The sequence below is a fragment of the Anneissia japonica genome, unplaced genomic scaffold (assembly GCF_011630105.1).
Source record: "Anneissia japonica isolate Jap-2015-1 unplaced genomic scaffold, ASM1163010v1 scaffold3735_len701357_cov177, whole genome shotgun sequence".
In the NCBI taxonomy this organism is placed as follows: Eukaryota; Metazoa; Echinodermata; class Crinoidea; order Comatulida; family Comatulidae; genus Anneissia; species Anneissia japonica.
In genome coordinates this window covers 665,882-693,512 of record NW_022723891.1, presented here as the reverse complement: position 1 = coordinate 693,512, position 27,631 = coordinate 665,882, and the positions used below count along the sequence as shown (strand labels likewise).

At 34.0% G+C, this 27,631-nt stretch overlaps 3 protein-coding genes across 3 annotated transcripts in view; all 3 read right to left on the bottom strand.

Annotated features, from left to right (window-relative positions):
• Window positions 1–3,853: 3,853 nt before the first annotated feature.
• Window positions 3,854–11,694, bottom strand: LOC117112413. Its single transcript, XM_033255489.1, has 2 exons — window positions 11,626–11,694; window positions 3,854–7,348 (listed from the first exon to the last, which is right to left on the bottom strand). The coding sequence occupies exon 2, from the start codon at window positions 7,284–7,286 to the stop codon at window positions 4,347–4,349; it is 2,940 nt and encodes a 979-aa protein (XP_033111380.1). The 5' UTR covers window positions 7,287–7,348; window positions 11,626–11,694; the 3' UTR covers window positions 3,854–4,346.
• Window positions 11,695–14,945: 3,251 nt separating this feature from the next.
• LOC117112412 lies at window positions 14,946–21,068 on the bottom strand. The gene is made up of 5 exons (XM_033255488.1): window positions 20,994–21,068; window positions 19,704–19,849; window positions 19,273–19,355; window positions 18,165–18,647; window positions 14,946–16,185 (listed from the first exon to the last, which is right to left on the bottom strand). The coding sequence occupies exons 3-5, from the start codon at window positions 19,283–19,285 to the stop codon at window positions 15,683–15,685; spliced, it is 999 nt and encodes a 332-aa protein (XP_033111379.1). The 5' UTR covers window positions 19,286–19,355; window positions 19,704–19,849; window positions 20,994–21,068; the 3' UTR covers window positions 14,946–15,682.
• A 2,032-nt stretch (window positions 21,069–23,100) lies between these two features.
• Window positions 23,101–27,631, bottom strand: part of LOC117112394 (mutS protein homolog 5-like) — a 92,467-nt gene continuing 87,936 nt past the window's right edge. Inside the window, exons 20-24 of the mRNA XM_033255466.1 lie at window positions 26,649–26,746; window positions 26,446–26,595; window positions 25,780–25,998; window positions 25,044–25,181; window positions 23,101–24,290 (exon numbers count right to left, since the gene is read on the bottom strand). Of these exons, the coding sequence (XP_033111357.1) occupies window positions 24,111–24,290; window positions 25,044–25,181; window positions 25,780–25,998; window positions 26,446–26,595; window positions 26,649–26,746 (785 nt within the window). The 3' untranslated portion in view covers window positions 23,101–24,110. The remainder of the gene's footprint in view (window positions 24,291–25,043; window positions 25,182–25,779; window positions 25,999–26,445; window positions 26,596–26,648; window positions 26,747–27,631) is intronic.

Genomic DNA, 27,631 nt, shown 5'->3' with positions numbered 1-27,631 from the left:
GGCGCAAAAGCCTTCAATGGTCAAAGGTATTAAACTGCTGGCGTGCTTAACTCTAACGCCTATCATCGCAAACGTTGTGTAAAAAATGCAGTTAAACCATTGTGGCAGCTACTAACATGCTTTTAATCAGTGATTGCTATATTTTGTGATATTGGTGCTATAATAAAATTGATATTATAGCTAGATAGTGACCAGCTACCATGCTTTTAAACACTACCGTATTTAATGCTTAATTTTAATCGCTATTTAATACTTAACCCTGTAATTGCTAATATTTTTTGAAATTGGTGCTATATGACTGCCATTATAAGGTATAGATGGTGACCAGCTACTAGTATATGCTTTTAATCATATAATGCCCTTTAATATTTAACTCAGCTATAACAGACAATATCACACTCACATAAACAGCAAAATAGAACATATAATACAGTTGATGTGCTACAGCAAAGATATAGATATATTTTGTGAATGGCTATATGACTGCTATTATGCCTATAAGCTATTACAAGCTGTAGCTAAAATGAATAGCTAGGCTAAATGCTACCGTATATTAAATGCTAGGCCAATCATGCTCTTTAATGGCCTGTTCTACATCAAGATAATGCTATACCGCAACCTGGGTACCCATAATTAAGTGGCGGCCGCCAGATAATCAAGTGGCGGCCGCCAGATAATTAAGTGGCGGTCGCCAGATAATTAAGTGGCGGCCGCCAGATAATTAAGTGGCGGCCGCCAGTTAACTGATTTGAAATTTTTATTCACTGTTGACACTAACGGGCTTCCGTAGTACCCCGCTCACCCCCTAGATACACTATTGCTACGGTATATTGACGGCGAAAACTATTACGAGTTCGCTGATTTTAAGTTTCCTGATTTTAATTGATTTTTAAGATGATTTATGCCTTTGTTAAAACAGAAAACATTAATACCTTTCCCAATCATTCGTACAGAACCTTTATTGGCTGGTAAGATGTTTCATTTGTAGTGAAAAATATGTTTAGTTCTTTATAGTTATTTTTTACTGTTGATTTTCTGTTTTCGTTTATATGTGTGCCACTGTATTGAAAGGGATTACAAATGAAACACAAATCAAAATATCTGTTAGTGAAAAAATGTTGATCTGCCTCACAGTGGAAGATATGAACTTATTAGGTCTTTTATAAGAAACAATGTGGAATTTACTTAACACAAACAATAGGTATTTTTTAATAAAATAGAATAATTGTTGAATTGAACATTCTTTTATCCAATAACAGGATAAAGGTATAAGAACACTGAGGCTGAAATTGCTTAAAAATTTAAGAAAAAATAAGAATGAATCGAGGTTGAGGTAAAAATTTAAATGAAGTTTGTATCTAGTTAATAAAATTATATAAGGGTTTTTAAACAATTTACAAAATTCTGACAAAATACGGTATACAGTTTGGTTTAATTCAAAAATAAAAGAAATTGCCTTAATTCTATTATTTTCTATTATTATTATATTTCTGCTCGGCAGTGGCGTATTTAGAAGTCTTGAAATGGGGGCGGCGCAAAGGTGGGGGGTCGATGATCAGTTGAGGGGCGCTTATTCACAAAATAAGGTGATGTTAGGTGATTTTTAACTACTTGACTGTAATTTTTTTTTGGGGGAAGACGACTGGGGGGCGCGATTAATTTTATGGGGGTGCGATTAATTTTATGGGGGTGTGCTTCTTTAGTGTTACTTCTACAATGAATACTTAACAAAAATTTACTTAATGACAAATGTTTTTTTATTCTTTCCAATCTTCAATGAATACTTAACAAAAATGTACTTAATGACAATTTTTTTTTCTCTTTCCATAGTGGTAAAGTAACTAGAAAAGTATATCACTATCAATGGAATGTTATACATAAACTACAAATATCAAATTGATGATATAAATTATTTATTATTTTAGTTTAATTGACCCAAAAATTATATTTATAATAATAAGTTGTAAAATTAACTTAACTGCATTTAAAAAGTATTATGAATCAAATTTAACATACCAGTAAGTAAACATTTTTATAACAACAGCACTGTTATAGAATTATGATACTGTACATAATGAATGATCAAATATTCTTTTTTTGGAATATTGAGTTTTCTATTTGATGTCCAAGAAAAGCATGAATAGAATATGACATAGATTTCAGGATTCAGGTTATTATTAGAATCCTTTGTGAATGTACCATTTTTACAAAACCAAAAAAAAATTCTGCAATTAAGTAAAAAGTGAAATTTGACAAGATTGGTTTATATCACACGAAGAGAGGTACCTGTATGGCCATAGAGAATTTTCTAAATATTTTCTTTTTCCCATTGTTCAAGTGTCTCCCCTAAGGGGTGTCCCCTGAATAAGGTTGTCCTAAAAGGGTTTTTTTTAAAAATTTGACTCAAATGTTACCATTTCCTAGTCAATTTACACCTACAGTACTGATTTAACAAGCTTTTTAAATAATTACCTCATCTGAAGGTCTTACACCGTACTACCATTATACATTATCGTTACGAGCACAGGAAATTATTTGCATCAGTTTCTGGAAGGTCATCAGGGGCGGATCCAGAATTTTTAAAATGTGGAGGGGGCCCACAACAGTTTCAAAATTGGTGAGTTGCACATAACATTGATTTGCATTGAAATTTGTAAAATTTTATTGCGAAACATTGGGGGGAGGGGGGTACGTTTCCCCTACTGGATCTGCCCCTGGTCATTGCCCTTCAAATTAAGCATACAAACTTTAAAAAATTACATTCCTCCTACTACATTCCACTAACATTTCATTAACAATACTGCCTGATAATCTGCAATCACTCATGTCAATATGGACCAGGTATGGAGAGATCTTTAAAAGGTGAGCTAAAGTTTTACCACTGATTGAAGACAGGTTAATGTTATTCAGAGCTACCCTGCTCCAATTCAATTCCCTGTTTTCACCTATTGATTCATTCAATCAGCTTTTGTAGGTAAATGGCTGTAAGTGAATAATCACTCCATTTATAATCAGACTGACAAATTCCTTTGACTATCAATATACCAGAAATGTAAGTGATATAAATATATATAGGATCACGATTACCTTTCAGGTTCATAATTGTTTCAAAATCTTTATCAACAGTACGAAAAAAGTCACCATTTTTAATCAGTTCAAGCATGCTTTTCAATACTATATTCATCCTACCACATTTCTCCACCATTTCATTAACAATACTACCTGATAAATTGCAATGACTTAAGTTTAAAATCCTCAGATCTGGAGACATCTTAACAATGTAAGCTAATGTCTTACTACTGATTGAAGACAGGTTATTATTACTCAAATCTACAACATGCCCAGTCAGTTTCCTGTTGAGACCTATTTGTAGTTTTTGTAGGTTACCAGCTGTATCACTCCATTTAAGACAGGGGCAAGCTTTTTGTGGGGGGGTGGGGGGCGTGAATATACTTAAAAATAAAATAGACACTGCAGACATTTGAATTAACTTTTATGAAAAGTAATGATTGCGTCTTGATTGAACACACATGAAGAACTCGCGGGTTTTTTAATCAAGAACTTCTAAACGCAACGGCGTCATCGACTGTGATGGTCGACAGCCGACGAGGAAATGTCAATCTCGGTCACGCCAGGGTCAATATGGGTGCTGAGCCGGGATCGAGATAGGTAGATTGAGATCGAGGTCACGCCAGGCGCGAGTCGGTGCAGATGCGGTCACATTACGAAAATCTCACCCGCGGTGAGTCAAGCCAGGCTTGAAACTCTAGTGTGACCGTAGCCATACAATACTGCCTGATATTAATTGCATTGACTTAAGTCTAGTCAGTACAGGTATGGACAGATCTTAACAAAGCAAGCTAATGCCTTACCACTGATTGAAGATAGGTTAATATTACTCAAATCTACATTACGCAAAGTCAAATTCCTGTTGAGACCTATTGATTCAACCAGTTTTTGTAGGTTATCAGCTGTAAGTGAATAATCACTCCATTTAAGCAAGGAGGTATAAAAATAAGAAGCAGATTGACTACCCTGACTATCTCTGCAAGTGATTTACCATCAATATCTGAAAGGTCATTGCCCTCCAGATTAAGCATGTTGTCTTTCAACACTACATTCATCCTACCACATTCTTCCATCATTTCATTTACAATACTGCCTGATAAATTGCATTGACTTAAGTCTAGTCTGCGCAGGTATGGACAGATCTTAACAAAGCAAGCTAATGTCTTACCACTGATTGAAGATAGGTTAATATTACTCAAATCTACATTACGCAAAGTCAAATTCCTGTTGAGACCTATTGATTCAACCAGTTTTTGTAGGTGAACAGATGTAAGTTATTAATCACTCCAATTAAGCAGTTTGACTTTAAGCAGATTGAGTACCCTGGCTATCTCTGCAAGTGATTTACCATCTGAAAGGTCATTGCCCTCCAGATTAAGCATGTTGTCTTTCAACACTACATTCATCCTACCACATTCTTCCATCATTTCATTTACAATACTGACTGATAAATTGCATTGACTTAAGTCTAGTCTGTACAGGCATGGACAGATCTTAACAAAGCAAGCTAATGTCTTACCACTGATTGAAGATAGGTTAATATTACTCAAATCTACATTACGCAAAGTCAAATTCCTGTTGAGACCTATTGATTCAACCAGTTTTTGTAGGTTACCAGGTGTAAGTGAATAATCACTCCATTTCAGATTGACTACCCTGACTATCTCTGCAAGTGATTTACCATCAATATCTGAAAGGTCATTGCCCTTCAGATTAAGCATGTTGTCTTTCAACACTACATTCATCCTACCACATTCCTCCACCATTTCATTAACAATACTGCCTGATAAATTGCATTGACTTAAGTCTAGTCTGTACAGGTATGGAAAGATCTTAACAAAGCAAGCTAATGCCTTACCACTGATTGAAGATAGGTTAATATTACTCAAATTTACATTATGCACAGTAAAATTCCTGTTGAGACCTATTGATTCAACCAGTTTTTGTAGGTTATCAGCCGTAAGTGAATAATAACTCCATTTAAAATTAGTCTGATCAAGTACCCTAACTAACTCAGCAAGTGATTTTCCATCAATATCTGAAAAGTCATGATTGCCCTTCAGTATTAGTATGTTGTCTTTTAATACTACATTCATCCTATCACATTCTTCCATCATTTCATTAACAACACTGCCTGATAAGCTGCAATGACTCATGTCAATATGGATTAGGTCTGGAGAGATCTTTAAAAGCTTAGCCAATGTTCTTCCACTGATTGTAGATAGGTTATTGCCACTAAAATCCACATCTTTCCAATGTAATGTCATATTTTCATCTAGCAAATTGACCAGATTTTCTAGATTATTGGCTGTAAGCTGTTGTACACACAATTTAGATAGGGTGTTTGCATATTTTAGAAAATGAATAAAAAATGATGAATTAGATTTAATGTCTAAATTGACAGAAGTATACTTATATTTCAAATTTAATTTATCCATCTCTGCTGAAAGGATTCTTATTTGCTCATTCTCAAACCTCGAAATATAAGGAAGTATCCACCCTGTTTTACGACTATCAAGTGTGAACAAAGGCGGTAAATAAACTGTTCCTTTAAATGAGAGCTCAATTTTTATTGCTTGCAAAAGAACTAAGATATGTACAATTCTTCTGCAGACCAAGGACTTATCACTGTATGTATCTACTAATGATATTGCTTTCTTTTCAAGTTTATCAGGAGAATTTTTGTATTTATCGCAACATCTTCTCATAAGTTTGAATAAATGCACACTTTTGTTTACAGTTTCATCATCATTAAGAACACTTCTAAATGACTCACACATTTGTTCACAGCACTCTTTCATTTCATTGGACATCTGTTTATCTAATGTCTGTAGTACATGGTCCTTATGATCTTCTTTTACAAATCTTAAACATTGTTCTATTGAGTAAAAATCTTTGATGGTCAAACAATGTTCCAGAAATTTACCTGCATCAGTACCTAGAAACCCTATTGTAAATACTCTTGTCATATGTAAATATTTATTAGATCTTATCGCCTCATAATCATCTGCTATCAATCTCTCATTCTGAATTTGCTCAGACAGGTAAAAGCCTGATAATGCCTCCGGAATTAATTTGTGGGGAGGTGTACACCTCTCTTTTACATCACTTTGATCAACAGGGGTATCTTCATAAACAAATCCAAGTTTTAGCACTAATTCTATTAATTTTTCATTCTTCGTCATTCTTGACAAAACAGATTTGTAAACAATCAATTTATTATTATTCTTTAGGCCTTCATACATGCACTCTCCTAATAATAGAATGGAATCTTTATACTGCTTTGGGATTTCATCTAACTGGGAAATAGCAGTCTTATTTTTTTCATTCTTTCTTATATATTGACTGATAATGCAACAAAACAGTGCTTTAAAAAGACCTGACAAATCATTAGGAAGGCGTTTGTTTTGTTCCCATATAGTACATATCTTAAGCAGTAACAGTGGAGATGAACACAATGCAAATGCATCTCGGTGATTACAGCCCCAAACGAGTACATTACTTGAATCAAGTCTGAACTCTTTAATTAGTAATTTACCTACTTCATTTTTATTGATTACATGAAAATGACTATAAATATAGTTCTTAATGCTTTTTGGACTGAATCCCTTCACTTCAATATGTACATCACAGCTTCTAACCATATGAGCTATGTTTTCCGGTCGTGAAGTTATCACTACAGTGCTTTGTTGCAACTGAAGTCCTTTAAAAAGGTTTATTGGGTCATTAGCATCTTTTTCTAACTCATCATATCCATCTAACAAAATCACTATTTTATTGGCATGGGTAAACAGAAATTTTTCAACAGATCCACATAATAAATCATTTGTATGAATTAATTCTTTTGTATCGATTTGCTCCATAATTTTGTCAAAGAAACTTGCACTTGCTTTAACGTCCTTGATATTTATCATAAACAGCAATTTATCAGCGAAGTAATTATGTAAATCAGTATTGGTAGCCCATTTATGAACAATATATCTCAGGAGGGTAGTTTTGCCCATCCCTCCTTTTCCTGTTATTAATACCTTGCATGAATCTGTTGAATTAATAACATCCACTATCTCTGTTAATGAGGTCACTTCACCTTCCTTTATTGTCCGTGTTGATATAGCTTTTGCCTTTTTGTATTTTCTTGTGGATTTCAGTAAGACAAGTTCAGTGAATACTTCTGCAATATCTACTTCATGATGCTTATGCCAGATTGCTGGTGTCATTCGATTCTCATCCTGATACAACTTTTTCTGACTTGTTTTCAAGAAGTCTCTGATAATTGTTTCTGGAAGATATTAAATGAAATAAATACAATAATAAATAAATATCTTCATGACCCCCATTACTGTCATTGGCGGTATCAACACTAACAACTTATACATAGACAATTTAGCAGAAACTGAAAAAGAACACTACAAAAATGAAGGTGATGATGATTATTAGTCAGTCTGTAACGAATTTATAATGAACACAGAACTAATTGCAAAGGAAAGAATTATTGCAGAATCTGTTACTGAAATATACACATAATAACATACTAAAAGTTAACATGCAATTGTAATATTGTGTCACATCGCAAAACTGCTGCGTTTAAATGTATAAAAGCTTGTTGCTGCAAACTCCCAAAATGGTAAAAATGCAGTTGAATCAAACCAGATGTGTTGACAATTCTATGATCAATGTGAAAATGCACAGGCTGTCTAGAATTAAGTTCTTTTCAAATAGATTTTGGTAGGTCTAATTTTATAATCTCCATTTTTTTGTTTTGTATCATTTAAAATGTGATATTTCCATAGCCACGGAACAATTTCTAAAAATTGTTCTGCTACTGAAATTGCCATTTTCAAGAAGTGGGCGTAGACCACTATACTTAATGCCTGTTTATACTTCAACGATAACGATAAAAAAGCGATTGTTTATATAGAAAACAAAAGAAATAAGTGAAGTTTTTAGACTAGGATTTATCGTGTATACGATAACAAAATATTTTAACAAATCAAATCAGATGACGTTATAATCATGGTAAAGTTATAAAAGCATTGCTACTACTACGATTTTAATGTTATGACATATCATCTGATTTGACTTGTCAAAATATGTTTTTATCGCATATCTGATAAATCGTTATCAAATCTTTCTATTGTAAAAACTTTTCTTATTTCTTTTATTTTCTATATGAACAATTGCTTTATAGCTTTTTTATTGTTATCGTTGAAGTATAAACAGGCCTTTATCCTGACACAATTGCAAGAGATACTGGTATTAGACCGGATGATCTTGCGCTAGCAATGGCTGATAGAATGATGGAGTACCCGAGTGTTGCCTATCTCGACCGTGGTCGATGGATAATGATGATGATGATTTATACTGCATGGGTGAAGACAAGGTATAAAAAGATTTTCTGGTGTTAAAGCAATACCAAAATAAAATTAAATGCCCAAAACAATTAATTGTTTAAGTTCTCCTTGTAAAACAATTTGCTTAATGTGTGGCAAATGTTTTAGTCAGAGGTTTTCTGTTAAATTGAAATTGTTTTTAATTTCAATCGTATATATTGTATATATTTTTATGAAATCCCAATTAAAAAAATTATAAAATAAAATGTGAGATAAAAAGATGATACATTTTAATTAATGAAATTTCCAACACACATAACTACATTCGATATTGGTGGTACAAAAAGAGACAATATCCATGGCACTATTGCTTTCAGTTTCTATATCAAAACTATGTATTATCTGGTTTAATATAAAAAATAATATTAGGTCTAATGAATGATTGACATATGAAAAATAATATTAAGCATGGCTACTACAGATAGTGAATAAATGTATGCTCTATAACAGCGGCTCTCAAGCTGTGTAGAGATTTTAGAGTTTAGGAAAGTAAACATTAGTACCACAATATCAGATACTCTATATACTTTAAATGCTTGAATAAGCACAGCAGCGCTTTTAAATAATTTGGAGGCTTCAGTGCAGCCCTTATTCGAGAGTGGCGCTTAAAAAATAATATTGGCGTGCTGCTTTCCATGCCAATTCCTACAGTATACCTATATCATGTATCTCACAGTTCAGTAGTAGGCATTTTTCGTTTTGACTACGCGGCCAGTCTACTACGAACTAATGGACCGTGACGGCAACACCAAGACACTGTTTGCGTACTACACCAAGAGCTGTTTTCGTTTTTTTAAGCGACTACGACGACACAGCACACGTACGTAGGCCTACGGAGGGGAGTTAGTCGACCATGGTTTTATTACCAGAGAACAATGTTCCCTTGTTTTATATTTGAAAAAAGGAAATGTGAAAGAAAACTTTAGTCAAATACTGTATACAAAATAAAAAGTTTCCAGAAAATACTGAGTGATGTTTCGCTGTTGGCTAGGATCTACCTAGGCTAGGCCTAGCCTAGCCTAGGTGTCAAAAGAGTCATTAACCGGGAGAAGAGGGATGTCAGGCCTGCTCAGGCAATTTTCCAAATGCAACGATAATGTACAAATAAATAACAATTTTAAACAGAGGTATTTATATAGCAAGGCTTGATCCACGATATCAAGGGCAGATGCCCTAGCTAGCGGCACCAGATAATGTGTTTTCTCTTACCCGAAATCCACCCTGACAAGGCTAGGCCTAAGCCCAAGGCTCTTTTTTCACTATCCCCTGATTTACCTAAATTTATGTTGTGACTATTCATTCCTCATTTATTGCATGTGTATAAATAGGCCTTTATATAAAACATTTAATTACTCACTTGTTTTAATAATTAATAATTAATTCATTATTAAACGAACAATGCTCGATCGCGGATGCGATGAAAATTGCAACCCCCAACAAAAAAGTTACCAGCAGTTTGCTAAACAATCCGGTGATCTGATTGGTCAATATTAGGGTAGTCACCACTATGCCAAATTCAGAAATTGGGGTTGTCGCGGAAGCTGTCACAACGCCGATATAGCCAGTAAGGTTTGTGAGTATGCGCAGATGTCTGTTACGCTCTATTAGTTCGTAGTAGACTGGCCGTGTAGTCAAAACGAAAATTGCCTAATGTAATGTACTGTACAGTAGTTTGATTTATATAGCGCTTTATACCGGAGTCTCAAAGTGTTTGAGGAGTGGACTAGTTCGTACAGTAACTTCCATAAGTACCACTGTATATCATCATAAATACATACAGGGTAATATTATACTCTAGATTAAGCAGCAGCGCTTAGCTATAAATAACCATGTTTGGTGCGGTGCATATTCAAGTGTGGTGATAATTTGTGAGTGGCGCTTCAAGTATTTATGGTATAGGATTTATGACAATATGAAGGAACTGTCTGGATAATCAAATCTAGCTTTCTAATAAACTGTTTTATTATTACTGAAATTAATTCAAAATTTATGAAATTATTGTTTAATTCTTGATGAGAGGCAATGGCTCATGAAAAAAGCTGTCGGACTGTCACTATCGTAATCAATCTATGTGCTCAAATTTCATACAGATGTCATGCAGTAGTTTCAATTTTTAATTTTCTCCTTTTTTTCTTCTTTGTATACTTTTTCACTGTGGGGGCAGCCGTAGTCAGCATTCCCTGGATCCACCCAACATTTCTAGGCATATTTTTTCTATATGGACCTGGCTTGAACTAAGTTTGCAAAAGATCAAAGTATTGAAAGTGGAAAGTAGAAAATCCCAGTACAAACACGTACGGCAAACATAGCATTAGCAGCAGTACAGTAGATGGAGGCAAGAAATCGAACAGAAGTAATATATTTTCCACATTTTTAAATACTTTTTTTCTGATTTTGGAAGAATACTTGTTTGTACCTGCTTTTGGCTAATTTAATTATTTATGAGCCACCAAAAATTAATTGATTAAATCACAGATAAAAACTATCAGATGAATTATACTGATCATTCACTACATCATTACAGTTAATCATGGAAAATAAACAAGCAATAATTTAGCACGCAGTACATACCTTTGTCTAACTTTGGCCTTTTAGATGTTGATGGTTCTCCATTACCTACTGAGGAAATAGAAATTAACAATTAGTACATTAACAGTATCTACAATAGACAATAGTGTAATTTTCCTACTCTAGAGAGTGGCTTCTAGCTACAGTATATGATTCAAAATTAATAATGGTTTTTGTACAGATTTGTAGGTACAGAACAGGCACCTGAATTGTAGTCCACCCAACATTTCTAGGCATATTTTTTCTATATGGACCTGGCTTGAACAGTTTGCAAAAGATCAAAGTATTGAAAGTGGAAAGTAGAAAATCCCAGTACAAACACGTACGGCAAACATAGCATTAGCAGCAGTACAGTAGATGGAGGCAAGAAATCGGACAGAAGTAATATATTTTCCACATTTTTAAATACTTTTTTCTGATTTTGGAAGAATACTTGTTTGTACCTGCTTTTGGTATAATTTAATTATTTAGAGCCACCAAAAATTAATTGATTAAATCACAGATAAAAATTATCAGATGAATTATACTGACCATTCTCTACATCATTACAGTTATTCAGGGAAAATAAACAAGCAACAATTCAGCATGCAGTACATACCTTTGTCTAACTTTGGCCTTTTTGATGTTGATGGTTCTCTCTTACCTACTGAGAAAATAGAAATTGACAATTAGTACATTAGCAGCATCTACAATAGACAACAGTGTAATTTTCCTACTCTAGAGAGTGACTTCTAGCTATTCAAAATTAATAATGGTTTTTGTACAAAACTGTAGCCAATAATACTAGAGAAAACAAGAAACCCTACCTTAAAGTCTTTGAAACATCCCCAAAAAGTAAAACAGCAATTATAAAGTAAATAACAAAGACAACATTCTAAGTACAAGTAATAGAGAGAAATCCAAAGCGACAGTCATAATACCGCATGTTAGTGGTCTAGCAGAGAAAATCAGATCGGTGATGAGTACGTACAAAATCAACATATATTTCAAACCTCAAAACAAGTTGAGAAACCAATTGGTCCACCCGAAAGATAAGATCTCCGATAACAACACCAGTGGAGTTATCTATCAAGTAGATTTACACTGGAGAGACTGGTAGAAAGTTAAACATCCGCCTAGGTGAATACCATAAAGAGGTTGAAGAAAACATTACCAAGGGAGCACAGACGAGAGCTATGAGAGGTTCGGACTCAGAGGACAGTTTTAAATCAGCCATCACAGGACATATGCTAAAACATAATCACATTCTAGACTGGAAACACCCCTAGGTACTAGAAAAGGAAGCTGATCTCGAAAGTAGAAGGATCAAAGATTCCATATGGATCAGGAAGACAGACAGCAACATGAACAGAGGAGGGTGCACATCAACTTTCTCATCTGTACAACCAACTAATCTGGCCCTGCAACCACACCCGGGGGACCCCTGCTTACATCAGATCAGACATGATTTGCCGACACAGTGCCACCAGTCGGCAAGCTGGAGATATATCTTAACATGTACAGTACATTCCAGTCATTTGATAATGGTAGCTGTCAGCAAACAAAACTGTAATGTATGTTTTAAAAAAAACATTTAGTCACATTTCACATTATTATAATTATTGTTGCGCTTATTTATAATGTGTTTATTGCAATTTTCACTTTATCCTCTCAAAACAGTCCTAAGAACGTTCAGAATGTGCTACTTCACAGGGAATTTGCCCCCTCGACCCAGACGGGGTGCTACGTAAAACGCATAACGGCTCTCCCCTTTCAAAATCCTGGCTACGTCCCTGATTCCAAGTCATTTCTTTACCGCTCGGAAATATGTTAAGTAGGAATTCATGACAGGCATTTGAGTCTCTTCCCAGAGGGCAACCATACATAATTATTATGAAGGGGGTAATCAACAGCCTGCATGATGAGCGTTGCCTTTTCTTTAATCTCATTAATGACTTAGCAACGTCTCTGATCTCGAATGCTACTTTTCTTTCTTGTAGGAATTTTAGATGCTTTGTATCCCATGGTTTCTCATTTGGCAGAATTTAAATTTTTTTAGTTTTTATGCACTGATCTTACAGAACCCAACGTACTCACTGATGACGTCAGCAGATTCATTATGCTTTTATCTGTCAACAGCATATTCCAGTCTGTCTCTTCAAAGCATGAATACAGATTTTTTACACTTTCTTCATCCAAGATCTAAAATTTCTTTGCTATAAATCTTTCAGTTTTAAGCCGATAAGTCGGAAGCAAGTGTATGGGATAATGATCAGATTTACGGATTGGAGCATGTATAACAGATTTATAGGAGTTCTTCACTGAACAAAAGCATGGTCTAATATATTTCTGCCTCAGGTAGGTTTATCGACACATTTATAAGTTGGCAAGACTAAGAAATTGTTCACAATGGTTGACATCTCCAAGCTTGGTGAGTTGGGAGAGGAGTCTAATAATTCTTGAACTGTGTCGCTGATAGTTTTTAATGCTTCCTCAACTTTGGCATCAGCGGGAATATAGAGAAAAATCATATGAAGCTGATTAAATTCATTCAGAAGATAGAATGGTCTTAAGGCCACATACCTGTATAAAAGTTTATTTATAGAGGTTACAGAATTTACATCACCTATTCGCTTAATTACATTCACATTAGTACACCATCCATTGTTCACATAAATGCAAATGCCAACTCTTTTGGTCTGTCTCTTCTAAACAAACTGAAGCCATCGATAGCTATTGAATCATCTGAAACTTTCGGGGACAGCCATGTTTCGGTAAAGCGGGCAAAGAGTACACTATTCTCGGAATTCAGACAGAAATCTCGAGCTAGCTTGTATTTCGTCCTGACATTGCTGAGTGTGATGAAAGGAAAAGGTGTCGTCTTCTTTTTATACAATTTCGTATTCCACCACGATGTCTTTTTGTCTAGGTGTTTGTTAGTATTTACATTATTAAAGTTTCACCATCCCTACAAGGTACACATTCAGGTAGGCCGAGGTCGATGGCCCATCGTGCTGCTTGGGACACCTCCAAACAGTTGATCGCATATAGTACACACAGCTATGGTAGTTAAAATGAGCAGTTGATACAGTAAAACAGTCGAAAATATAATGGCAATGGTTATGTATTTATATAGCGCCTTCCATGATTGAAACCATCTCAAGGCGCTTGAAAAATATATGTAAAAATATATGTGTAAACTCAGGAAATACTGTAACGAAATTATCCCCTCTGTTGTAACAGCTTTTTTTAGGCAAGAGGTGAATTAATTGGGACAGCCTTGAAATACTTTGTGATTGGTCCATCAGTCCCTATATAAGTGCTAGTCTGGGAATAAATCATTCCCTTCTCCCTTGGCTGCCAGCGCTACTGCTGCTGCCAAGGTGTGTTGGGCCTTTTCTCCCTCTCCTCACGGTCCTTTCATGAGAAAAGGTGAGAGATGGATTGTGTGTACTTGTATGGGAGACTAGTTAAGATAATAGTTACTGCACTTGCGATATCTGGACTTGGATACTTCATACTGCGAGTATAATCATTCATAAAAGAGTCTGGCTCTCTGGATAGAGAATTTGATGTTTGTTATTCTGTTCTTGTTCTGTCATCTCTTAATAACCAATTTAAGTTAACAGAATAACACCGTTGCAATTACCCACTGCCGGATCGAAGCTTGGATTAGGTTCATGAACATTACAATACTTTTAAATAGCTACAGTTCTAGACAGCAACATATCTTCTTACAGAAATCTTCACGACAATATAAAAAAATAATAAATTTAAAGTTGAAAAACATGGAGCAATGAAAAATCTGCCTTGTCACTATGAGACCAGCGTTTATCAGGAGGAAATACACACAATTTAGAATAGAAATACCCACGACATCATATCGTGTATATTAAGGCAGAGTTGTCATTTTCTTAAGTTTACCTAATTGAGTATAAGTTACTCAGTGGTCCGCCCTCATGAAATTTATATGTTTTTGAATTACCTACAGGAAATGAAATGGCAGAAAATGCTGGTGTATTTTCATTGTCTAAGTATGTGATCTAGCATCATCTTACTGATTTTCCAATTATTCCGGACAGTTTGGTTGTGTCAGTTATTTTATACAAATTACATATTGATTATTTGAGGCCAAAGAATCAGAACATTTTTCCACCATTTAACAGAGAGTTCTGAACTGTTCTAGTACAATAGAACGGAAACAAAAAGTGTGTTGTAAAGTCTTAATTTAAAATATAGTAATTTTTTTATAGTTCCATGTTTTCATGAAATTACTGAATGCTACTGTAATTAACATCATTCAATGTTTACTATAGTAATAAACATTTATTTTAATTGACAAGTTAACTAATATATATTTTGATGTTTGTGTATTTGTTTCCAAGATATTTATTTATAGCTACAATTTTATTGACTAAACCTAGGTTACAAATACTGTACATATTGAAAATGGAATGCAAGTTAATTGTTCTATATCCTTCTCGCAATAATGATTCAGTGATGTATTTTTGGTATTCAATCTAAGATTTGATCAGTTGGATTTGTACAGTATTGTTATGAGCGAAAAATATCCAGCATTACTGTAGCTTTCTACCTTTTGGGCTCTGAGAGTCATACACCTAATTTAATATCACATAGATTAGAACGTTACAATACTTGTAATTTGGCATTACAAATCAAATCATTAAATAATTATCACACTCACCAACACTTTTCTTGAGAAATGATGATAAGTTATCTTCTGAAACAATACCCTTCCTTTCAAGAAATGAAATTAGTTTCCATGGATTTGAACGAAAGCCATCTGGAACTTCATACATCTGAGCAACCCTTTGAATATCTTGGGTTGTAAAATCTTTTCCAAGAGCAACCAGATGTTGACGATGTGCTGAAAATCGAGTGATCTTCACTTCATCTGGATATGTGCCATACATCTGAATTATATCTTTCAAAAACCTTAACCCAGTTACTTCAATTGTTTCAAACAAAATTGAAGTATCAGTTGGTTTCAAAATGGCTGCTACACATAGTATTTGGAACAAATCAAAGGCAGCATTAGCTTCCTCCAAATCTGCTTTGAACTCTGTAAGATCATTGTACAGAACTCTCAACATGTCTACATACTTTTCACCCTTCATGCTGATTTCTTCAGATATTCTCACAAGCAGTTTATTAAAATCTATAAAGAAAATATAGTAAAAAAAACGTTAAAATTATTTATTAACTTAATCCCTTAAAAACTCTTTTGATTTCAGCTAGTCAGAGACTAGAAACTGTTACTTTCACAATATCTTTTTATAACATTGATCAATTCTAAATCATTGTTGATAGAAACTTAATAAAAAGATATTGATACCATGAAAGTAATTGGCATTCTGGAATGGCATAACCGTCAATAAGCAACTTCGATATCTCTAGAGGGTACAATATGTCAAAAGTCAGCGGGACAACTTTTACACCATACTGATATTTTCAAGGGATATTCATATATTGAAAAATTTGTAAACTAGACTGTACAGTCTATTTCTATTTTTGTATCTTTGTATGTTGTCGATGCTTGTGTGCTGCTCTACAAGGCAGACAATTGGTCACAGACCGTCGATACTACTAGACAGTAGTAGTTACATTATAATAAATATTAAATGAAATGAGGATTGATGCTATAAGCCGTGTGTGGGATCCAGATCCTTCAAATGAGGCAAGAAAGAGATCAATATCATAATCAGTTCAGTTGTGGTACTGCACCAAGCACAAACTTGTTCAGGGTAGTCTAGAAATAACAAGGCATGCATGGGAATCAGGTCATTCAAACAAAGAGAACTACAACTACAAGCGCGTTCAAGCACTTTATGGTACCACATTCTTACTCAAAGTATAGTCGCATTTTTTTTTTCATCCGCATCTAGTCTGGGAATTTCCCTAACCAAAAAGACACACATTTAATTAAGGAAACTTTTTTGATGCTACATTCGTTTGTTGATGACATCATCAGTTTTGTAGGTCATTTGTAAAAAAATTATTTGTAAACAGAATGTAGTAAAATAGATGTTCTACTGTACACTTCATGACAAATAGATCAAATTTTCACCAATCATATAATAATTGAAAATACAGGTGTCCCTCAAATAAAAGACCACTTTTGAGTGGGGTTTTCCATGGTCTTTAACAGTTTTTTTTGGTTTTGGTATGTGGGAATACAGAAAAGTGGTCTTTAGTTGGAGGTGGTCTTTATTTGGAGAGAGGCCTATACATGTAAACTAATACCCATTTCACACTGATGCTATTTCGCAAATATTAACAATTTGTAACCAGGTTTGGATGAGTGTGAAAGCAAATCCTTGTAAAACTTTCCGAGATTTCACAGGGGTCCCATGAGTTATCTCGGAACAAAAACAAACCATCGCGAGGCCTGTTTTTTTCCCGAAATCTTCCGAGTTGTTGTTGCGCATGCGTCATGTCCATATTTTGACCTTTTCGCGGGCTGTTTTTTTTTTTTTTTTAGTTCGAACGAATGGCGGCAGAGATGGAAAACGTATCAACATTACTACCATTTGTTAATAGGCTTAGACCTAAAATCAAAAGAAATCTCGCTAAATTTCACATGTCTGATGTAGAAACAATCACGAGGCTTCGTAAAATACGGCGACAGCGAATCATTATGATCCTTGTCACACTGATTGCCTCTAACAACAATGGTGAGCTACCGGCCGGCGGCCCGACTGCGCCTGGCTAGCCTAGGCCTATCTATCTACAGCAAGCGAGCTAGGAGTTGAATTCGTTTTACTCTCCGAAGGCTAAGGACCATGGAATAATTATAATCTTGTTAATTCGGTACCAGGCCTAGTTTAGTAGTTAATATGTAATTTGGACAACCTACAACTAACCTAGGCCTACTACTAGTACTACCCTAGGCCTAGTCATTATTCTTCCGAGTTTTCCCAAGATTTCTCATGGTTTGAAAGTGCATGTGTGAAACGAACCAAAAATCTCGGAATATCAAACTTGTTACAAATTGTTAATAATTGTTAAAAGTTGTAATATTTTCTGCTAGTGTGAAACGGGTATTACTATGGGTATTACTATCTCATGTCAAAAAGTAGAGCATTTTAATATCATGTCCTACATTTATAAAGCGTTATTCTTCATTTTTTTACTAACCTTCATTTACTTTATTCTCATTCAAACGTTGAAGAAATGATGACATGCTATTTTCGGTTAAAACAGATGTATCTTCAAGGTGTTGAATCAGTTTCCATGGACTAGGAAAATTACCTTCGTATAATAGACTAACCTTCTGGAGATATTTAAGTGAGAAGTCCTTTCCCAGAGCAACAACCTGTTGACGATGTGGTGAAAATTGAGTGATCTTTACTTCATCAGGATATTTCTCATACTTCTTAATTATATCTTTCAAATATTTCAATCCAGTTAGTTCAATTGTTTCAAACAAAACTGAAATATCTGTTGGCTTCAAAATTCCTGGTGCTATCAGTCTTTTGAATAAATCAAATGCAGATTTAGCTTCCTCTAATTCTGTTTTAACATTTGCAAGATCTCTGTACAGAACCCTCAACATGTCGACATACTTTTCATCTTGCTTGCTGATAGCATCAGAAAGTTGCACCAGCATCTCCAGCAAATCTGTTGGGAAATAATAGCATGCAAATGGTAATGTACAGCAGGCCGAAAATTCTCATACTGTAAACTCTCATTTAAGTATATTACTGTATTTTATAGAACATACTGTATTAAAATTCTCCCTCCAATTTTTGGGACTGGGGTTTCCATGGTCTTTAGCAGATTTTGTCTCTAATTAGGATAAGACCTTTGTTAATCCGGGGCCACAGAAAACTGGTCTTCAATTAGAGGTTGTCCTCAATTTGAGGGGTCTTTAATTAGAGGGAGACCTGTATTTTATACTGTAGAACCCCAATATTCAACCCCCAGCCTGCCAAAGATTTTCATCCAGTCTGTGCAACATTGCTAAGACATATATTATTTTACACTACACATTAGCTATGTATTATATATCTATTGCTTGGCTAGGAAAAAAGCCAGAAGCTAATATTATTGATACTTTTATCTATTTGGAAAAATTTGTTTTTGTTTGTTTCCTGTAGTGATACAATATTTATTTTCCTGCACCATTTTCTAGTGCTATGTATGATAATTACTGATAATAATAATAATAATGTGGAACACTTTCTGATGGCTAGATGCCTGAAGTGTTAGACTTCTATAATGCCGACAATTATAAATACTTTACCCGATTCCTTCATCTTTCTTGTATGCACTACCTTTCAATTCTAAATACTGTACTCCAACTGTTGTACTTCATAAACTTTGACACTAAAACCGATTCAAAGAAATGAAAATAAAAATTAATTTAATTAACATTATTGCAACTTTGAAGCATGCATACACAGTAAAATAAATATTGTACTACTCAATAAAACATTTATTCTTACTTGTTAAAGATTACTAAAACAAACAATAGTTGAGGGAAATGTATTTAAAATACATTATAGGTTTGGCACCTTGGCTTGACTGGTATTCTGTAGTAGCCTCATCAAGAATATGATATTCAACTTTAATCATTTCTGAAAATATTAAATATCTTCTAATCTTCATTTTCTTTTCTTAATTGGTTTTGTTACTTTTCATTCATGAATCTGGATCATGTTAAGAATTACTTACCTGAGAAGCAGCTTATTAACAAATGCACAACCCCCCCCCCCCACCACCAACTCTGTGTCAGCAGCCGACCTCTAGATGCCTTAGATGAGTTGTAGCATCACATCTTAGCTCACTCTTTAGTTTAATGCATGACTGGTAATGTTTTTCTAGTCAAAATTTAAAATCCAAATAAAAATTTATGCAATGAGATTTTAATGTCAGGCTCTGGAGGAAAATATTTGATGGCATCTTTATACAACTGATTTTTGAATATGGGAAATGGAAAGTAGGATCATTGCACCCCTTTTTCCTATTCAATAATCTGTATCTCATTAACCATTCCCAAGCTTTCTGTCAGATATGATTTTTGTGGCTTAGAAAAATCAGGTTTTTTTTTCCCTCTGGAGCCTGGCTTTAAAGAGCATACCATCTTCGCACAAATACTTAAAGTATCACAAGTGATTAAATAACAGATAAAGTAAAACAATTATCATTTTTTTTTCTCATAAATTAATATGCTGTATATGAATTATTACAGTTAAATTGGCTAGTAATAATTTTAAGGAATTTACAGTTTAAAATAGTCTGTATTTAGAATAATCTGTGTTTCAATGGATATACACTATTAGTTTTGTACTGTACTTTTATTTCTGGGAGATAAGCATTATTCAAGAATTTATGAATAACATACACTGCAGTTCTGTTTACTGCATTTAGGTTCTGCTGTTAGTTACTGACCCATAGCATTGGTATTCATCTATTTTTAAGCATTTGGTTTTCCCTTTATTGCATTTAGGTTCTGCTTTCTTTATGGTATTCATCTATTTTTAAGCATTTGGTTTTTCCCGCTAAATCATGTGACTTAATCAACATGCAAAAATGCCAACACCCATAAACTGTTTAGGTGAGATGTAGTATGTTTTGTAGCTAGAATTAGTGTTATTAAGTAGATATTTAGTCTACACAAGCCCTTAAATAGATGGAAAGAAGTCACTATTTTATTTCACATTTCTTGGTGCTTGCTCATAGCATAGTGTTTGTATCAGAAGTAAATTCCAAGAATAATCAACCAAGCTTCCTCATTCATCAGGACTTAATATCTAATCAAGGAGTGATACCTCCTTAATCAAATCCAAAATACTACTAGGGTTAAGTAAGCACTAGAGACATGTATCTAAACATGAAACCAACCAAAACTGTCATTAGTAACTAAGACTGAAGTATACTGTACTATAGTTTTTAGAAAAGTTTAATAAATTGCCTATGCCTGTAAATAAGGATATTTTTATTTAGTAATGAATGTGTACTTACTATTCTTGAATAATATGTATCTAAGTAATGTGCAGCAAAAAAACAACATCTTGAAGCTTATGCAATGTCACGTTAACCACCAACAACAATGCTACTGAGTCTTCTATTGATGCTTTTAATTTCCTGTAATCAGTGTGGATATAGAGGGCAGCAAACAACTAATTCTTAATATTATACAGCTGATTATATACTTTATAATGGGAATATCAGGTGAGAGCAATATTTTTGATATAATTAGTAATCGAATGGTAATGCATTTCACAATAAATACCATTTAATACAAAATTCTACTTTGAAACATGAATTTAAATCATGGGGAGAGTTGCACCTTGTCGGAAGGGACAAATACACAATATTGTCAGTTTCCTGGATATTTTTCACTTCCAAGACATTTCGAGTGACACTTCCCACGTCCTGTTACACTCATGCAAATCCTTAAGAATATGAAACGTTCTTTTGGTCAAAAATGACTTCATACATATTATTTTTAATATATCAAAATCATCTAGATTCATTGTGTCATGACACCTCACATAACAAGTTTAATTTAAAACATATTATATCCCACAAGATTCAAAGCCAGTATTTCAATAGTTTATTTTTCTTGATATTAGAATTGGGGGTGCTGCCTTTCAAGCTGTTAAAAATTTTGAATACTTAGGCGTTTGGTTTGATTGGTCACTTACCTGGAATAGCAACGTAGACAAACTTGGTACAAAGGTTAGCGCAGCTGAATTGCACTTTTATGTAGATTAAGCCATTAAATGACTTTACAAGTCGTTGTTCAAATCAAATCAAAATTTATTTCATTCACATTATATAACGATTAAAAAATAATTAACAAATATTTAAGGTTTTTATGTATATACAATGTTTTAGTAAATATAAATTAAATGGAAAGAGGCATTTTTTTTTCAATTCAAATCTGGTTTATTCAAAATAAAATGGCATTGCAGAATAAACTGAATTGCACCAAATTTATATTCAAAATACATGTGCCCTGTAAGTAAAATTAACTGGAAACAAAATCCAATTAAAACTTGTGATGGGCTAGCCAAATAAAATTTTATAGTAAATAATATATAAATATACAATTATGAAGAACTATAAATATAGACATATAAACAAAAAGAGGAAGCACAAGTAATTGATGTAAATCATAAAAAACATGACTAATTTATGTATTACATTAATTGTAATTTGAAAAAAGGTATTTTTAAAATTTTTATGAAAATAGTTTACTTGATGGGGACAATGTTATACTGTTAGGAAGATTGTTAAATAATTTGGAAACCGCTATAACGGATATTGTGTTGCATTTGAGTGAGTTTGGGTTGAGGTAAATGAAGTTCATGGGAAGCCTTAGTTTTGTAAGAATGTATTTCAGAGTTAGGTTTAAAATTACAGGAACAATTTGAGGGAAGGTTAAAATTCATATAATCATAAACAAAAATACATTGCTGGAGTTTGTTGATGTCATCAGAAAATAAGCAATGTGTATGGTTTGATTGTGACTTAGTATAGGGAAACTGTAGGAAGGGTTTTGAAGATCAGCTTCAAAGCTGCCGCAGAATTGGGCTGCTTGTGTGATTTTTAAAGCTGATAATCATTCAAATCTAGTTTAAATGCATACATCTCTTGGCTGGTCCTTTATTGGTGGAAGAAGAAATAATCATACAGTACTTTATTTTAAAAATGGTTGAGTGGCAGAGTCCCTACTCTCCTTAATAGTTTCACTTTATTGGAAAATGTACATAATTACATAAAGAGCTGAGTGTTTGGCTAATTGGTATGGTTCCTGCCTCTTGCACACCAGGGCCTGGGTTGTATAACAACAACAACAAAAAAAACGCTCAGCTCCTCGAAAAACTATCTCAAGAGAGTTGGGCGAGTTAAGGACCATGTTTGTATCAGTCTGTGTCCGTTTGATGTCTGTTTTAAGAGGGAGACTACTTATTAGCCACTAGTCAAAATGACTAGGTGGCTACCTTGCTTCCCCAGGTTATATACCCAACTTTCATAATTGAAAGTTTGTCAAAGAAAATTTGATAGTTTGAACAGAGCTTCAGACAAAGACATCTATGAAATAATTTGACAACAGATTCAATTGATTAGAACTAAATCATGCTTTATTGTGTTGGCTGTTTGTATCATACTATTTGAACTAAATCGTAAGTTACTGTGTTGGCTTTTTGTATCATATTATTTGAACTAAATCACACTTTATTGTGTTAGCTGTTTGTATCATATTATTTGAACTTAATCATACTTCACTGTGTTGGCTGTTTGTATCCTATTATTTGAAGTAAATCATACTTTATTGTGTTGGCTGTTTGTATCATATTATTTGAACTTAATCATACTTCACTGCGTTGGCTGTTTGTATCCTATTATTTGAAGTAAATCATACTTTATTGTGTTGGTTGTTTGAATCACTCAAATCAGATGCAGATTTTTAACATTAAAACATTGTATAACTTTAATATTTTGTTTTGCCTTAATCATTTTATATGACAGTGTTAGGGATTAAAACTTTTTTAACATTTGTGCTACAAAGGCCATAAGAAGATTCAATCAAGATTACCTACAATTCTATAATACTTATTTAAAGCACATTGAACAAAGTAAAGTATATTGATGGAATTCAGTGAAGGTACAAATGCACTGTATACTCAGATTCAAAGTATAATTTATTTCAACATACATAGCACTATGCAGTGAGGTCAGATTTGTGACCATACTTTTACATCAGAATTTTTGACAAAATTCATGAATACGTTTCAGTTCTGCTTTACTGCATTTATGTTGTGCACCATTTTGATTATTACTTGTTAGTTACTGTCTAGTATCAATTGTAATCATTCGTATTTCCATCTCAATATGTGAGGGGGCGGATCCAGAATGTTTCAAAGGGGAGGGGGGAGGAAAAAAATATATATGTGAGGAGCACAACATTCTTTTGCAGTGAAATTTTAAAAATTTAACAGCAAAAAAGGGGGCACATGCCTCGTGCAACCTACTGGATCCACCCCTGTGACTGATGAAATAAATATGCGCCAAAAACGGTAAAATGTAGTATGTATTGCTTAATTTGCTTTAGGAAGTGAAAAAAGGGTACTATACAATATTGTTAGCTGTAGGTAGAACAAAGTCTAGTAGGAAGTCTGTTAAGGAGTCCTTATCTAGATCCAATGTCAGGAACTCTTTGACTATCATCTCGCAGCGTTTAAATTGGTTCTTGGTGTTGGCAGTGTCTGCTCGCTCAATCGGTTTGTTTTCAGCGATCAAATTTGTCACCTAATAAATACAGAGTAGTTTATTTCATTTGATTTATTGGGCTCTCATCAAAAATATACAATATCAAATAGTAAAAACATACTGTATAATCAAGTTTCAGGATTATTAGTTAAACCAGACATACATAGCCAGGTCATTTTCAATGGCATTACAAACAGTGTGTTAACTGTGAAAATGTTAATGAATCATTTACAGTACTGTACTATATTTGAATAATTAAAATTCAGGATAAAAAAACAACTACAGTATTAACATTAACTACTATTTTATATGTGGGGACAGAATCTGCCGAAGGATCGGTCTAATCTCTCAAACAGGGGTAGATGTCCCTGACAAGAGCGTAAGTGGGCATGGTCGCATCGATCAAATCTCTTTTGGGGCCTGAAATTTTAGCTGTCTAAAATCACACAAGGTAAGCTTCAGGAGACCCTCTTAAACTTAACTAAATGGATACTTTAACTGGGTTATTAATTTCATTATTATTATTATTATTATTAAGAACCATTTATATAGTGCCTTTACAAAAGACATCAAAGCGTTGTACATTAAAACCTATTTTCACAAAGCTAAGTAACATAAAAAACTCAATCAATCAAAATGGCAAATACAAATTCTCATTAGAACTTCCTGCAAATATTGCCAGTTAGTGACCAAATTTGCAACAAAAAAAAACAGTGGGTTACAATTAAGAATTGTCAACATCAAAATATGTATATTTTATTTAAAGTTTCTTTTTTGTATGATTTAATTTACCTGCAGTCCTCTTTGGATGAGTTCTTGTGGAAGACCAGCTGACTTGGCAATCTGATTGGCATGGCTGTGCCCTACACACCCTTCCTTCAACTGGAACAAAAAGATCATCTCCTCTTCATTCTGAATTACATCCATCATCTAATCAATAAAATCAAACAAACAAAATGTACACATGTCAATAACATTGGATTAGATTTATTCAGTAATAATAAATAAAATGTTGATTATTAAAATATTATTGAATAGGCAATGCTTAAGGTGTCATAAGAATTATGTTGTTGTTGATGATGGTGACAATGAGGAAGACAATATGATGATAATAATGATGTTGATGAAAATGCTGATAATGATGGAGATGATAGTGATGATGATGGTGATGATGTTGGTAATGAGATGATGACATACAATTCAAATTCTGGAATGCTCTTTCAATACAACTGACGTACTGTTCTCCAAACAGATGATAATGATAATGTCAATTGTTGTTAAGACAATCAAATTATGTCTTTACGCCTAAAAGGTTGAAATAATACAACAATTTTTAATTCACAACGCATAATATCCAGCCTTATTTGCTCATAAAAAACAAAAACTAAAATTATGACCCTTAATTTCGTAAAATTTGGGTTGGTTGGGCGTGGCCAACACAACACAATAATTCTTTTTTGGCCTTATGATAATGATAATTTTGATTATGATGATGATGCTGTTCATGATAAGCGAGTAATGTACTTACCTGGTACATGAGTTGTTGGGAGTCTGGTAAGAGATGTTGTTGGAAGATGCAGTGAAAATGTGTCGATACCAACACATGAGGGCAGTGTTGCTCCTGATCAAGCCAGTGCCTGAGGCAGGCACACAGCAATGAAACACCATCTCCAGTCTCTGTGCCTTTGCCAAACTCATCCACAATCACCAAGGACTTTGCTGTTGCATTACGTACGCACTGTGACATCTATCCATGAATTTAAAATAGTACTGTCATTAGTAAATATTAGGTATTTTTGCTTCTGCATGAATTTTTAAAAAGCAGCAATAGATATTAATATATGTGCCGTATTTATTCAAATAAATGCCCCGCTTTAAACAAATGCCTCCCTCGAATAAACGTTCCCTCTAACGCCTTATTTGGAATAAACTCCTCTCTCAAATGAACCCCCTGAGGCATTTACTTTTTCCCTTGAATAAACACACCATCTCCTCAAATGAATGTAAACAAATCAAATGAAAGCAACATCATTCTCAACTTATTCTATTAATGTTCACCTCCAATAGAATTACATAGGCCTAATTTTTCTAACCTGGTTGGGATCATAGTCTTGTTGTTTTGTATTTACATGTATGTGAGTTGTTACTGTTGTGTTATTTCGTTGTTGTCTTTGTTGTTTTCAGATAAGCTTACCTGGTTTAGATCTATCATGAAGGTTGACAGGCCTACAGAGACCGACTCCTTGGTTTGTACTCTGCTGTAAATTCCATCCAACAGGGTAATATGAGCCCCTTCTGCTGGTACAAAGCTACCAATATGTGCCATGAAAAAAAAGTTGAGGGACTTGCACATAAAATAAATACTATATAAATAATATGATTAATATTATATATTTACCAATCAATTTCTGCTGCAAAGTCCATGACTTTCAGGAGGACTGCACTCCTCTCTAAAATGCTATTCTGCAATCTATGCATAATCTGGGTTTCGTGATCTAGGAAACAAACGATATTTACTACCATCAATTAAAATATGACACTACACCAAACTTAAAACTCATGTGTATAAATCTATCTATCTGTCCACCTTCACTCCTTGTATTTAAAAAGAATTTGAAGGCTTATCTCTTTAATCTTTGTTAACTTTCTCATGGTTAATAGTTCTCATTTATTTGTTAATCTCTGTTGTTAAATTTCTGTAGTTAAGCTGTTCTGTAGTTAAGTCTTTTTCCACTGAAAAGCCGCACCTCCTTACTTACGCCGCGCATGGTAGGGGAGCCATAGGCTTATCCTTGGTGGAAGCTACCAGAGCCCAGCAAACTGACACTGAGGGACCTGTGTGTACATGGTAGTGATGGCGACACTATCTCAAAATCGGGGGTGCGCACCCCCCCCCCCTTTGCGTTCTTTTGTCTTTGTTTCTTGTGGCTTCATAAGCACCTTGAGACGGTTTTCTGTCGAAGGCGCTATATAAATATATTACCATTCTGTCATTGTGTCTGCCTAGACAACGATAACTAAATTGTGGAAGATTTTGTATGTACCTTTTTCAAAGTGGTAGGGTATTTTTATTTACCAAAAATCCTGCTTCTTTGTATATGTATAAAATTGCAAGCTATTCAGTTAAAAAAGAAAAAAAAAGGTGTCTACACGTATTTTTCATTTCACTCTGTACTCTACATAATGCTTTTACTGAATGACAACGTTCCTGGGGTCCCAATTGGAAGAAGCTGTTTCTGGGAGGTTTGGTTTAATGAATTTTATTAACACATCTAAATGTATATTTCAGCAGAAGATTGGTTAATTTCTCGATTTTTGCTTACTACAGAGATTACAGGAATCACAAGACACTTGAGCCCACTGGCACGCAGTTGCTTGGA